The sequence below is a fragment of the Macrobrachium rosenbergii genome, chromosome 4 (assembly GCF_040412425.1).
Source record: "Macrobrachium rosenbergii isolate ZJJX-2024 chromosome 4, ASM4041242v1, whole genome shotgun sequence".
Classification (NCBI taxonomy): domain Eukaryota; kingdom Metazoa; phylum Arthropoda; class Malacostraca; order Decapoda; family Palaemonidae; genus Macrobrachium; species Macrobrachium rosenbergii.
In genome coordinates, this window is record NC_089744.1 from 1,773,250 (window position 1) to 1,785,394 (window position 12,145).

The 12,145-nt window shown below is 35.9% G+C and overlaps 1 protein-coding gene across 1 annotated transcript; it reads left to right on the forward strand.

Annotated features, from left to right (window-relative positions):
* The first annotated feature begins 257 nt into the window (after positions 1–257).
* On the forward strand, positions 258–10,767 carry LOC136838200 (clotting factor B-like). The gene is made up of 4 exons (XM_067103077.1): positions 258–366; positions 4,178–4,319; positions 4,933–5,072; positions 9,491–10,767. Exons 1-4 carry the CDS (start codon positions 271–273, stop codon positions 9,662–9,664), a joined length of 552 nt encoding a protein of 183 aa, XP_066959178.1. The 5' UTR covers positions 258–270; the 3' UTR covers positions 9,665–10,767.
* Positions 10,768–12,145: the final 1,378 nt, after the last annotated feature.

Below are 12,145 nucleotides of genomic sequence, written 5' to 3' on the forward strand. Positions count from 1 at the left end.
ACCACCTAAGTAGAGATTTATTTTGGACTGTGAACTTTCTGCAAGGGAGTCTTCAATCCTTGATAACTGTTTGTTTCTTAACCTGGTCGCTTTTGATGCTAGGAAAAACGAATCCGCTTTTGATGTAGTTCAGGAAATGGAAAAAGTCCCTAGTAATATGAATGCTTGTTTGTTTAACATCTTTGCATAGTTCAGACCTCAGCCTTCTTGCTGAGAGTTCACTCACCCTTCGGAGATCATTTGCTCGGTTGCACGCTGGATGTGTTGGTGATGTTGGGTCGATGCGACCTTCCAGACAGCAGCGAGGGACTGTTGAAGATAGCACAGGTCGTCATTCATCCAGACTTCAGCCCCGGGAATGATTTTGTGAGTATTAATGTTCACAAGCACTGTAAATATGTTTATGGTTAAGTCGTCCTTGCCAGGAAATTGGTAAGTAAAATGGTTGTGCCAGAGGAGCATGGTTGACCTTTGGACTAACAATCTTGTTTTTTTGGTTCAAGTTTTGTATTTATTGTTAATAGTAATGATGATTTATTATTATTATTATTATTATTATTATTATTATTATTATTATTATTATTATTATTATTATTATTATTATTAAAACTTACAATGCATGGGTATTACGATTAAACCCGAAGACATAGTAACTTGCGTGTGTTTGAATAAAAAAAGAAAACGTACTGAAACAATAGATGTATCGTAAATAACAGGCAAAACGATAATTCAGTATATCACTGCCTATCCAATAAATACTAGTGCCGTCAGTCCACCTCATGCGGTACACTGTGGGCATTGCTTAAGGTTCATTGCAGCATCCCTTCGACCCCAAGCTGCAACCCTTTTCATTCCTTTTCATATACCTCCGTTCATAACCTCTTTCTTTCTTCTTACTTTTCACCTCCTAACAATTGGTTTATTGTGCCACTGCGAGATTTTCCTCCTGGTACACTTGCAAACCTTTTAACAGTCAGTTTCATTTTCAGCGCTTCATGACCCCATAGGTCCCAGCGCTTGACCTTTGGCCTAAATTCTATGTGCCATCTATATGATGACTTTGAAAAGCAGTTGTAATAATTCGTCTGAGAAGGATATTTGAGTGGTATGTGGCAATTGGTCAGTTTATCTTGGGATACCTTCATATGGGTTTTTCCTAATTTGTATAGTTGTAGGTATGGAGTGAGTTAAAATATCTGAGAGCTCTGACTCGGCATCCTGATGGAGTTAGCATTACTTAAAGGCATTTATATTACTAATGAATGAAAGCTACTTAAGTTCGATTTTCCCTAGACTTATTTATGTCATCTGGTTGAAAGTCAAATGGAATCACTCTTTGTTTAATTTTATGAATTTTCAATTGTGTATTTTTTTTTTAGTTATTTACATTAACTCGTGTAAAGAAACGTAAAAGTATTTTGAAAATTTATCTACAGTAAATATGGGTCATTATCAGGTCAAGACTGCAAATATTTTTAGTAAAGTGAGGTCTATTTATATTCTCATGTGGCTGATTAAGCATTGTAATGTCATTTTTTTTAATTTACTGAAGTGAAATTAGTCAACTGATTTTTTTAACAAGTAGATGGTTACCTTCCCGTGTTTCTCTTAGATTTCTATAGTAGTTGTTTTTTAGATCAGAAACAAAGACTTACCCAAGTTGTAAAGGTTAAGTTTTCCCACCAAAGCAAAGTCTAACATTTATTCGTCAAGATCTTGGGGTCTTGCCTGGTGTTCCTATGATTATGGGCACAAATTCCACTGGCGTATCCCTTATCCTTCTTATTTCGATTTTCAGGTCTTGATAGTTATCAATTTCTTCTCTTTCTTTCTCATCTACTCTGGTGTCCCATGGTACTGCGACATCGATGAGTGATACTTTCCCCTTGAGTTTGTTAATCAGCGTCAAGTCAGGTCTGTTGGCACGTATCACCCTATCTGCTCTGATACCATAGTCCCAGAGGATCTTTGCCTGCTCGTATTCTGTCAGTTGGTGTTCGTACCACTTATTACTGCAAGCTAGTTGGTGTTTCTTGCACAGGCTCCAGTGGAGGGCTTTTGCTACTGAATCATGCCTCTTTTTGTACTGGTTCAATGCAGGCGCGGACATTTGCCTGGTATGTGGTTTATGGTCTCGTCTTTCATATTGCACTTCCTGCACATGGGTGAGATGTTATTTCCATCTATTGTGCTTTGGACATTTCTGGTTCTTAGGGCCAGATCTTGTGCCGCTGGTAGAATTCCTTCTGTTTCATTCTGGAGTCCTCCCCTCTGTAGTCACTGCCATGTTTCGTTGCTGGCCAGTTCTTTAGTCTGTCTCATGTACTGTCTGTGCATTGGTGTGCTGTGCCATTCCTCTGTTCTGTTTTTCAATCTCCTAAGTTCCTCGTTGGACGAGTCGGTAGAGTTCTCGGCTAGCACTCTGCTAGACCCGAGGTCGAGTCTCCGTCCGGCCAATGAAGAATCAGAGGAATTTATTTCTGATGATAGAAATCCATTTCTCGCTATAATGTGGTTCGGATAGTAACCAGTTGGTTCTTAGCCACTTAAAATAAGTCTAATCCTTCGGGCCAACCCTAGGAGATCTGTTGATCAGCTCAGTGGTCTGGTTAAACTAAGGTATACTTAACGTTTTCAGTCTCCTGTCTCTGTATATTTCTGGGTCTTCGTCTACTTTTATCAGTCCTTCCCATGCACTCCTTCGCCACTCTGTATTTACTCTTGGGTTAGTGCTTTGTATATTGTCATGTGTTTCCTAGTGTTCTGCTCTGTGCTGCTGCTTTCAGCCTTCGTCCACTCCACTACTCCTGCGCTGTGTCTGATTACTGGTACTGCCCATGTTTTTATGGCTTTCATTATGTTTCCGGCGTTAAGTTTTGACTTGAGTATCGCCTGTCTCTGCATATACTCTTTCCTGATCGTAGTGCTCTTGTTTTATATCCTCTCCTTCTATTATTCCCAGGTATTTGTATCCTGTCTCATCTATGTGTTTGATGCTTTCCCGTCGGGTAGCTTGTCACTTTACCTTTTGTATGTTGGCCAAGCGCATTTTTCTATTCCAAACTTCATCCTATGTCCCCAGATACAATCTTTTTTGGATTAGGGTATCTATTTCATTGATGCTGTTACCGCACAGTTGATGTTTTCCATGAACATCAGACAGTTATCTGTTGCTGCCTTTGTGAAGTTGGTACCCAGCATCCATCTTCTGCAGTGCTTTTGTCATGGGAATCATGGCCACTACGAATCTCTTGAGTCGCCTTGAAAGAATCCTCTGCTGGTGTTAATCTCCAGCTAGTCTTATCCCAGAGCTTGTCTAATTTATTGCAGTTGCGCATTGTACTTTTTAGGAAGCTGATGGTATTTTCCTCAGCCCCATATATTTTCAGGCATTCTATTAGCCACGTGTATGGTATCATGTCGAATTTCTTGTAGTCAATCCGTGCCATGCTTAGGTTGGTTCTCCTTCTCTTACTATTCTTCATTACCATACTGTCTATCAGGAGCTGGCATTTTGTGCCCCTACACTTCCTTCTGCAGCCTTTCTGTTGGTGGGGGATAGTGTTTGTATCCTCTAGGCAGTTGTATAGCTTTTCACTGATGATACCTGTTAGTAACTTCCGCATTATTGGTAGGAAGGTGATAGGCCTGTAGCTTATTATTATTATTATTATTATTATTATTATTATTATTATTATTATTATTATTATTATTATTATTATTGCCGTAAGTCGACTTCTGCCGTCACATTAGCCTTAGTTGAGTTTTAATCTTTGTTTTGCTTTACTTTATTTACTAGGTAGATGGAATAAATAAATTTGGATTAGGATCTGCTGTAGCATGAATATATTGATCTTAGAAAAAAATTAGTGTAGCTTGTTTTTGTCATCTCATTCCAATGAAGTAATAATTTAATTCTATACAAGTAGGTTGTTATTACTGTATTTATTAGACTGTTATTCTTACTGTATTTATTAGATAATTTATTGTTACTGTATCAGATGTCTCAGGATACCCTGAAGATTCCTTAGTATGTGTAAAATCACTAGATCTATAACGCGCAACGAATGAGTTTCAGCATTCGAATCAGGAGGAACCACAAAAGTCACATCGTTTGGGCCTAAAAGTGCAATCTTCCTCCTGTACTTTACATTATCCTTCTCTCTTGCGTCTGCAGAGTAACGACCTGTCTTTGGTGCAGTTAGAAAACCCAGTGGGTTTCACTTCCAACGTCATACCAGTCTGCCTAGGGACACTAGAGGACGACCCTCTTCCTTCCAACACTACAGTTGCTGTTGGTTGGGGGAACACAGAGAGTGGTAAGTCACTCAGAATCTGAGGAATAACTGTTTCGCTGCAGCACCAAACAGAATCGGTTGGTTTCAGTCGTCGGGTGGAAGCTGGACTGAAAGTTAACTGCAAACTGCTACTACATAATATATGCTTATTTTTTTTTTTTTAAGATCTAAATGCAAGTGCACTTTACATAGGCAAATTGTGACTTGTGTCACAGACTCAGTTCATCAGATCAGAATGGGTTATTTGTATTAACCCTGATCTGATGTGCCTGTTTAGTAAATAGAGACTATGCGAATTTAACAGTTATAGTTTGTGCTCTTTAGTATCAATTGATGGGATGTTAAATACGTGAATTTCATATGTTAAATTTAGGTAATTGGGCTCTGTCCTCTTCTTAGATGAATTTACTCTTGTTTAACGTGACAGTGGATAAGGGTGTCCAGAATAAATATAAGCATAAAAGAAATACCTGTTCGTCATCAAAGATTTACTTGAATTTGATTATCGACTAAGCAGAAAAATTGAAAACTGATTACAGACATCATTCTTGTCAACAGGCTTATTTATGTGGAAATCGTTAAATAGCTCTCATCATCACCATTATTCAAACTACTTAACGTTATTTTTTTCCAGGTGGATCTTCGTCGAGCAGTCTCCTATCAGTGGCAGTGGCAGCCATTTCTTTAGAAGAGTGCGAAACACTTTATGAGGGCACTGTTATCATCACACCAGTCATGCTATGCGCCTACTCCCCCGGAAAAGATGCTTGCCAGGTATGTAGAAAACTAGATCTGTTCTCTAGATTCAAATTCAGATTCAAAAAGTGTATTGATACACATCAAATGGAGTGTAGCAGCATGCTGCTACACCTACCAACAAAATTCAGAAGGGATTCCAGGCAATGAAAAATAAATATTTAACGTGAGAAAAATTTTTAAACCAATTTATCTGTTCTCTAGACCTTTGGTAGAAAGTAAATGTAATACTTCTGTATTTTCCTCAATCTTTCTTTTGGCGTTTATTTTTTAGTCGTCTTTCGTATTTAATGGTGCCTTGTACCTCGTTGTTTTCCAATGAGACAGGGCACAGCATTTGGAAGATAAATCCTTGATAGATATTCAGGAGATTATGGTCAGAATAAAGAGACTAATGAATAGCAGTGGTAAACATTGTTATTTTTTTGGCTAAGCGGACTGAGTGAAGCCAAACAGATCAAAAATATAACTGGGCAACCAGAGGATATTTTCAGACAAAACGAAAATAATTGAAGTCGTTAAAATCTCTCCGACTACCGTAAAAATAAATAAATAAATATCAGTATCGTCATTTGATTAACCTGGTTCGGTCAGAGTTAGGTAATGGTTGAATGTGAAAGGAATTAACTGGTTCAAAAAGAGAGAATGGGAAGAAAGTAAACATGGTTGGAACAACGAGAAATATAGTTGGCGCATGTCTTTTGGTAAACAACATTTTTGAGGTCGTAGAAATTTCTAATACTCTTCAGGGTATTACTGGACTTTGCTTGTATGAAGACAGTTGTATCTCCTAATTAGAAGAAATAAAATCCTTGGCCGTAGAAAAACAGATTTCTTCTACGATTTTTTTTCCAAACAGGAAACGTTTTCATAAGAAGTGTCATAACAACCTTGAATCAGTCTCGTAAGTTTACCACATCCCACTCTGAAGTGGTAGACACAAGCAAAATGACAGCAGACTGCATATGCAGTGTCTTAACTGCAGTACTTACTTTTAGTCCACACAAACTGTTAAATTTAATAGTGAATCATGAATTAGCGTCACAAATTTTTCCCTTCTCGTAAATCGATTTTAGAATACAATTTAATTAAGGAAATACACTCCTCCACGTTATGATCTTAGTACTAACATCCAAAGCACTCAGTTTCTCGTAATATCTTGCAAAGAGTAGACGTGATAGGAAAACAATGCAGTGTTGTTTGCTGCAGCTGAAACGTTGATTATATTGCTATGTGGTTTTTGTAACTTTTTGATGACCACTTTCTGGTGATAGATATTAATTTGGTAAAGAGAGGAGACTCTCATTATCTTGGTTGATATTTGAATGATGATAGATTTTAGATTTAACTTATCAAGTTAAAAGCAAAGCAAATAAGGTACAGCGTTGGTTTCACTGTCCATTATCCATTTTTATACAGCTTTGTGTAAGTTGTGCATTTGATAAGTACCGTGGCTTAAATAAACTGATTAATTAGACTCATTGTTTACTTCCAAAATAGTTTCCAGTATTTGAATACCTGTGCTGAAATACGAGACCTCAAATTACGCAAATAGAAACGTCGCTCCATTTTTTTTTTTTTTTTTTTTTTAATTTAATAATATTTTCATAGAAGGTAAGTATAAAAAACAAAATAAACATATTAATATATACATTATACTGAATATATATAATAAAATACAAATAAATATATTATATAATATATATATACATTATATATATAAATTATATATATACATATATACATATATATATATATATATATATATATATATATATATATATATATATATATATATATATATATATATATATATAGTATTTAGTATGAGCGTGAGAGAGAAGAATTTCCTTGTGACTAAAAAACCTTCCTAAAGCAAACAACCCAAGGTAGACCTTGAAATATCAAATGTATTTTCTTCCTAAATCACCCATTAAATTTTTTTTTCAAGATATGACTACGTATAAACTTTTATTATTTCTCAGTTTTTGTAAACAGAAGCACTTTTGACGCAGCCAGAATAGATAATGGAGGATATACTATATTTCCTCTTTGATTCTTCGATGTTTTACCTCGTGACCTCCAAAAAAGTGCCGTTATGTCATACGTATTTTGTTTAGGTTCTTCGTTTTCGCTTGTTTATTCCTCCCTTATTCTTGATGATGTATTCGTGGTTCCTTTTGCTGATGTGACTTTCGTCTTTTATCACGTTTTCGTTTATTTGTATAAATTCGTGGTCTCTCCAGCAGTGTAGGGCTTGGATACTGAAGGTATACGGTGTAAAAATTGAAGGACAGCTATTGGAGGGCAGCTTAGAAAATCAGAAATGAAGTTGATAAAAAAAAGGGGGGAAATCGATAAAACAGAGATTTACCTCGAAATTTTCTGAAATCCTAAAATTCTACCTTTGAGAGCACTTTTTTTTTTTTTTTTACAGAAACAGTGTAATAACCGCTGAGGAACTAATTATCGCAGCAAGGTCGTTGTGAAATACTGGTTGCATAACTGTTCGTTTGCTTTACATTCAAAGCAGGAAAGAAAAAGAATGTTGTAATTCAATGCATGTAATCCCTAAAATGCACATGCACGTGTACGGAACTCTGTACGCTTGCACATAATGCACGTGTTCCAGTTCTCGTATATAAACAATTGGACATAACTGTGCTACTTCATGTTTGGAAAAAAAAAAAAGCTCAGTGGATCACTGTCCCTGAAAATGACTGTACTTTACCACAAAATCCTTGGACAAATATATATATATATATATATATATATATATATATATATATATATATATATATATATATATATATATATATATATATATATATATATATATATATATATACATACATACATACAGTATATATATTATCTATATATATATATACACATATATATAATTTATCTATATATATATATATATATATATATATATATATATATATATATATATATATATATATATACATATATATATACAGTATATATATTATCTATATATATATATATATATATATAAATTTATCTATATATATATATATATATATATATATATATATCTATATATATATATATAATACACACACTGTATATAATATATAAAAAAAATGAAACTGAATCTGCACTGTTGTCTGACAAATTTATATCAGACTTTTTTTGAAAACACTTCCTATCACTGCAATACTACTTTTCTCTTCATCGGTAGTACTGAAGGTTATGTCTAATAACTCTAAACAGAAATCGAAACGGAACGCAAGGTTGTCTGTCATTCATAACGCTTGTGACGTCAGACTATTTTGCTGTTAAATAGCCAATCATGTTTACAGAATCATTTTATCCAAGTTTTGTAAATCAAATTTGTTTGTGCAGAAGACTTTTATCAAAAAGTCAAATAAAAACGTAAAGTAGGGACTGTATTTATAAAACAGTGACTCGCATAATGTCATTAAGATGATATGATGTTCCATAACACTTTTTCTCTCTCTTTTTCTCTCTCTCTTCATTAGTGGAAGAAAGGACTCTTTTCTAGAATTCTTCCCTACCAGGATGTTATAAAATAAAACTAAATTTCAGCACTAGAGCGTCATATGGGAGTTGTTCATCGTAAATTTTAATGAGAAATTGAATGATTCTTTAGATCCTGAAAGAAGGAAAGTATTCACTCGGTAAATGGTGTTTGGAAAGAAGCAAAAGTTTTGTGTTATTTTACGTTTTTTTCTTTTGGCACATATACACGTGCATTTGCAGTCATCACCACAGCTTAACGGAAATAACAGTAAATTGCATGCTGTCAGTGTCAGTAAACACATTTCTTCCATACGTACCAAAGCATAAACATTATCTGATGTGTTGCTGAGAATATGAGATCTCAGCCAGATCAGGAGACAAGTCTGTTAACATGATAGCTTGCCCTTTACGAGCAGATACAGTTTTTTTTTTTTTTTTTTTTTTTTTTTGAAAGAGATAGTCTGAAAAAACTGCATCTCGCAGCTAATCCCCAAGGTGATTTAAGTTGAGTGGAAAATTAATGATATTTTCTGTTATTTAGTTGAACCACTAAGGAGTGTAACTGTAAACAACTGCAACTTTATCTTTATAATCGCGAGTAGTAACAGGGACATCATCCCTGCTTATTCTGTAATGATAAGAACTGCACTAGATGTAGGAGAAAGATCTGAGTAGCTCCAAATGTGCTTCTATATTTTATTTTCTTTCCTTGTCATATTTTTGAGCAAAGTCTCACAACCTCACTCTCACTCAACTGGGCAAATGGCTCTGCTCTGTCCCAACCAATTTTAGGGATAGGAAATCATCGCGAGGAGAGAGAGAACCGGTAAACATACTGCAAGAGCTGACACCATTTTCCAGCCCGGGTCTCCTCTGCCCAAGAGATCTTGCTTTCGGTCTTATGAGTCTGCTTTTTATCTCCTCAGGGTGACAGCGGAGGCGGTTTGGTCAGGCTTGCTTCCGACGGCCGCTGGGTAGTGGTTGGCATCGTAAGCTTTGGCAAAGGATGCGCAGAACACAACGCCCCTGGAGTGTACACCCGGGTATCCTCCTTTAATACGTGGATTACGGAGACAGTCGGGAACGCAACGTGTTCGTAAGAAAAGACGTTACGGTTTACAGGAATCCCACATTCTTCAGCAGGCAACCAGCGGTCTCAGAGAAACGAAGTGGATGCCCATCTCCGTAATTGTGGGCCTTAATATCTCTTTATTTAGCGATGCTAAGTTGGAACCCATAAAATAGGGAAGGAACTTGCATCTATAGTCATGGCCCTAGAGTGATTGAAACTTACCGTGTGCATAAGTTCCGGGTGAGGGTACCGAAGAACTGCTTTATCTGCCATACGTCTGTGTTTTTGTTTATCTTGAAAACTGACTTTTAGTTTACGGATAGAGCTAGGCATTTTGAAAACAAGACTTAACGATAACTTGTGAAATATGCTGCATTACTGTAATACAGAAGGTATAATTTAGCAAGAAACCATTTGACAGAAAAGAAATCATGTGGAACTGACCTGCAACATCTTAATTAATTGCCTTAATAAATGTGCTGCACTTAGATTTCATGGCAGCTAGGTAGAAAATACCCAGGCAGGAAACTACGCAAAGGCCCCATCTTGGCAGTGGTAGATGCCGTCGCTTCCTCAGAAAACGTGAAGACAACAGAACACAACAGGATCAGCAATCCCAGCAAGATGATTTGTGATCAGTGAAACTCGAGACTAAGAAGTGGGCTGTGGATAAAGGCTGCCATAACTTGTGCAAGCCTTACCGTCGTATCCCCCGGACCAGGTTTCCGTCAGGGCTAGATGTAGATGAGATGACAAATTAAACTTGATCGAGGTGGCAAGTGAAGACAGTTTTGTCATCCTGATAAACTCTCCAGTCATCGAACGAAAGCGAGATAACTGTGCTTTTATCAGGTGGAGTAAATCTAGAATTTTTCATGGACACATGGTTTCTTAATTCATCGTCATTATCATTCAAGGTGTACGTCAAGATTTCCCTGTACAGAGTTGAACGTCTGACATTTGCTCCATTCTCTTCACTCTTTCAGATTTTGTGTTGCTTTCATGAGAACAAATAAAAATATGTGTTATTTATATTGTTTATATCAGAAATTAAGGAAGAGTATCGTAAGGATCAAGGGTACATCTGGTAAAAGGCGTTGCAAAGAATGGTCTGAAACTTCAAGAATTTGTCCCTTCTGCAATCGTGTTTGACATATGAAAAGTTACATATGCAAAAGGATGTTCGTCTCCAGTCAAAAGGAAAAAGTAACTGGAAAAGTAGAGTCACATTTTAAACACTGACATTTTAAGTTACCACTTAAGACCTTGAAGAGTACCTTTTTGAAGAAGAGTGGAGGGTATAAGAATATCCTTGGAAACTGCACATGCTTTATTTAAACAAGCTGTTAGGCTAAGGGCTTATTGCCTGTGCTCTTTAAAGAGCAAGGTACATTATCGGGTTTAGTTTTATAAGGATATCAGTCTAAAAATCATATTGCTACAGTGCCTTGTTTTGTCTCACGCGTAAGGAACATCATAAGAAAACAATCTCAGAATCACCGCAAGACATAAACAGTCATTTAAACATTAATATCTTAGGCGTTATGAGGAAAAAAAAAAAAAAAGAGGGTAAAATATTGTCAGTGATTGTTATATCTTTGAAGAATTTACTGTTGCCGTTTTAGAAGCCAAAATCCAGACTTTTTGCAGTTGCACATCGATTTTCCCGCCGCCTGATGATTTGCAGTTTGCCGACGAATGCTTTGCTACACTGCGAGAAATGGGATATCTTCACATCCGTTCTTTTTCTTCTTTTTATTCAATCAGCGATTACGCAGTTATAACTTATAAACCGGTTGAAGCCGTCGGAAACATTATTACATAATTCTCAGAAGACCTAAATACCTTATTGTATCTAGTGTGCCATAATGTGGGAAAATTAGTCATCTGTTTTTTAATTTGCGAGGGAGGAGATTCCCGGGAAGCTATCCCAAAGACTTCATCTCATTGGTGGTGGTGGTGGTAAAAATCGACGAACAATCACGTTCCAGCAGTTATCGTAAGCGAAGAGCAGTACTGTATGAATAGTTCATGCATAAAAATAAGCATATAAATGAAAAGTAAATATAGAAATTAAAATGGAAAAACGCTTCATTAATGGATCTATTTCTCTTTATTATTATTATTATTATTATTATTATTATTATTATTATTATTATTATTATTATTATTATTATTTTACGGAGCTTTGACGTCGGAATCCCAGTAAAAGCGTTGTTATACTTATCTGGACAGGCGGTGTAGGTATTTAAATGCAAGTTGCGTCAGGAAGAAAATTTGACCGGAAGAATGTTTATGCTGTTAAATATCAAGTGGGAACATCAAGATCCTGATTAATTAGTCTATTTGTCATAGACGTGACAGAGAGAGAGAGAGAGAGGGAGGTAGTTGTTTCATAGTTCGCTTGTACACCCTGTCAGATAATTAAAAAAAATTAATTAGTTCATTAAGGAAATATGAACTGTACACAAAACAAAACTGGTGTTATGGGACTCCGACTAGAGAGGGA

Coding starts and splice junctions, on each gene's coding strand:
- LOC136838200 (XM_067103077.1), top strand. CDS start 271: ATGTTGGGTCGATGCGACCTTCCAGACAGCAGCGAGGGACTGTTGAAG. Junction 367..4,177: donor TCAGCCCCGGGAATGATTTT/GTGAGTATTAAT, acceptor TTGCGTCTGCAG/AGTAACGACCTGTCTTTGGT. Junction 4,320..4,932: donor TTGGGGGAACACAGAGAGTG/GTAAGTCACTCA, acceptor ATTTTTTTCCAG/GTGGATCTTCGTCGAGCAGT.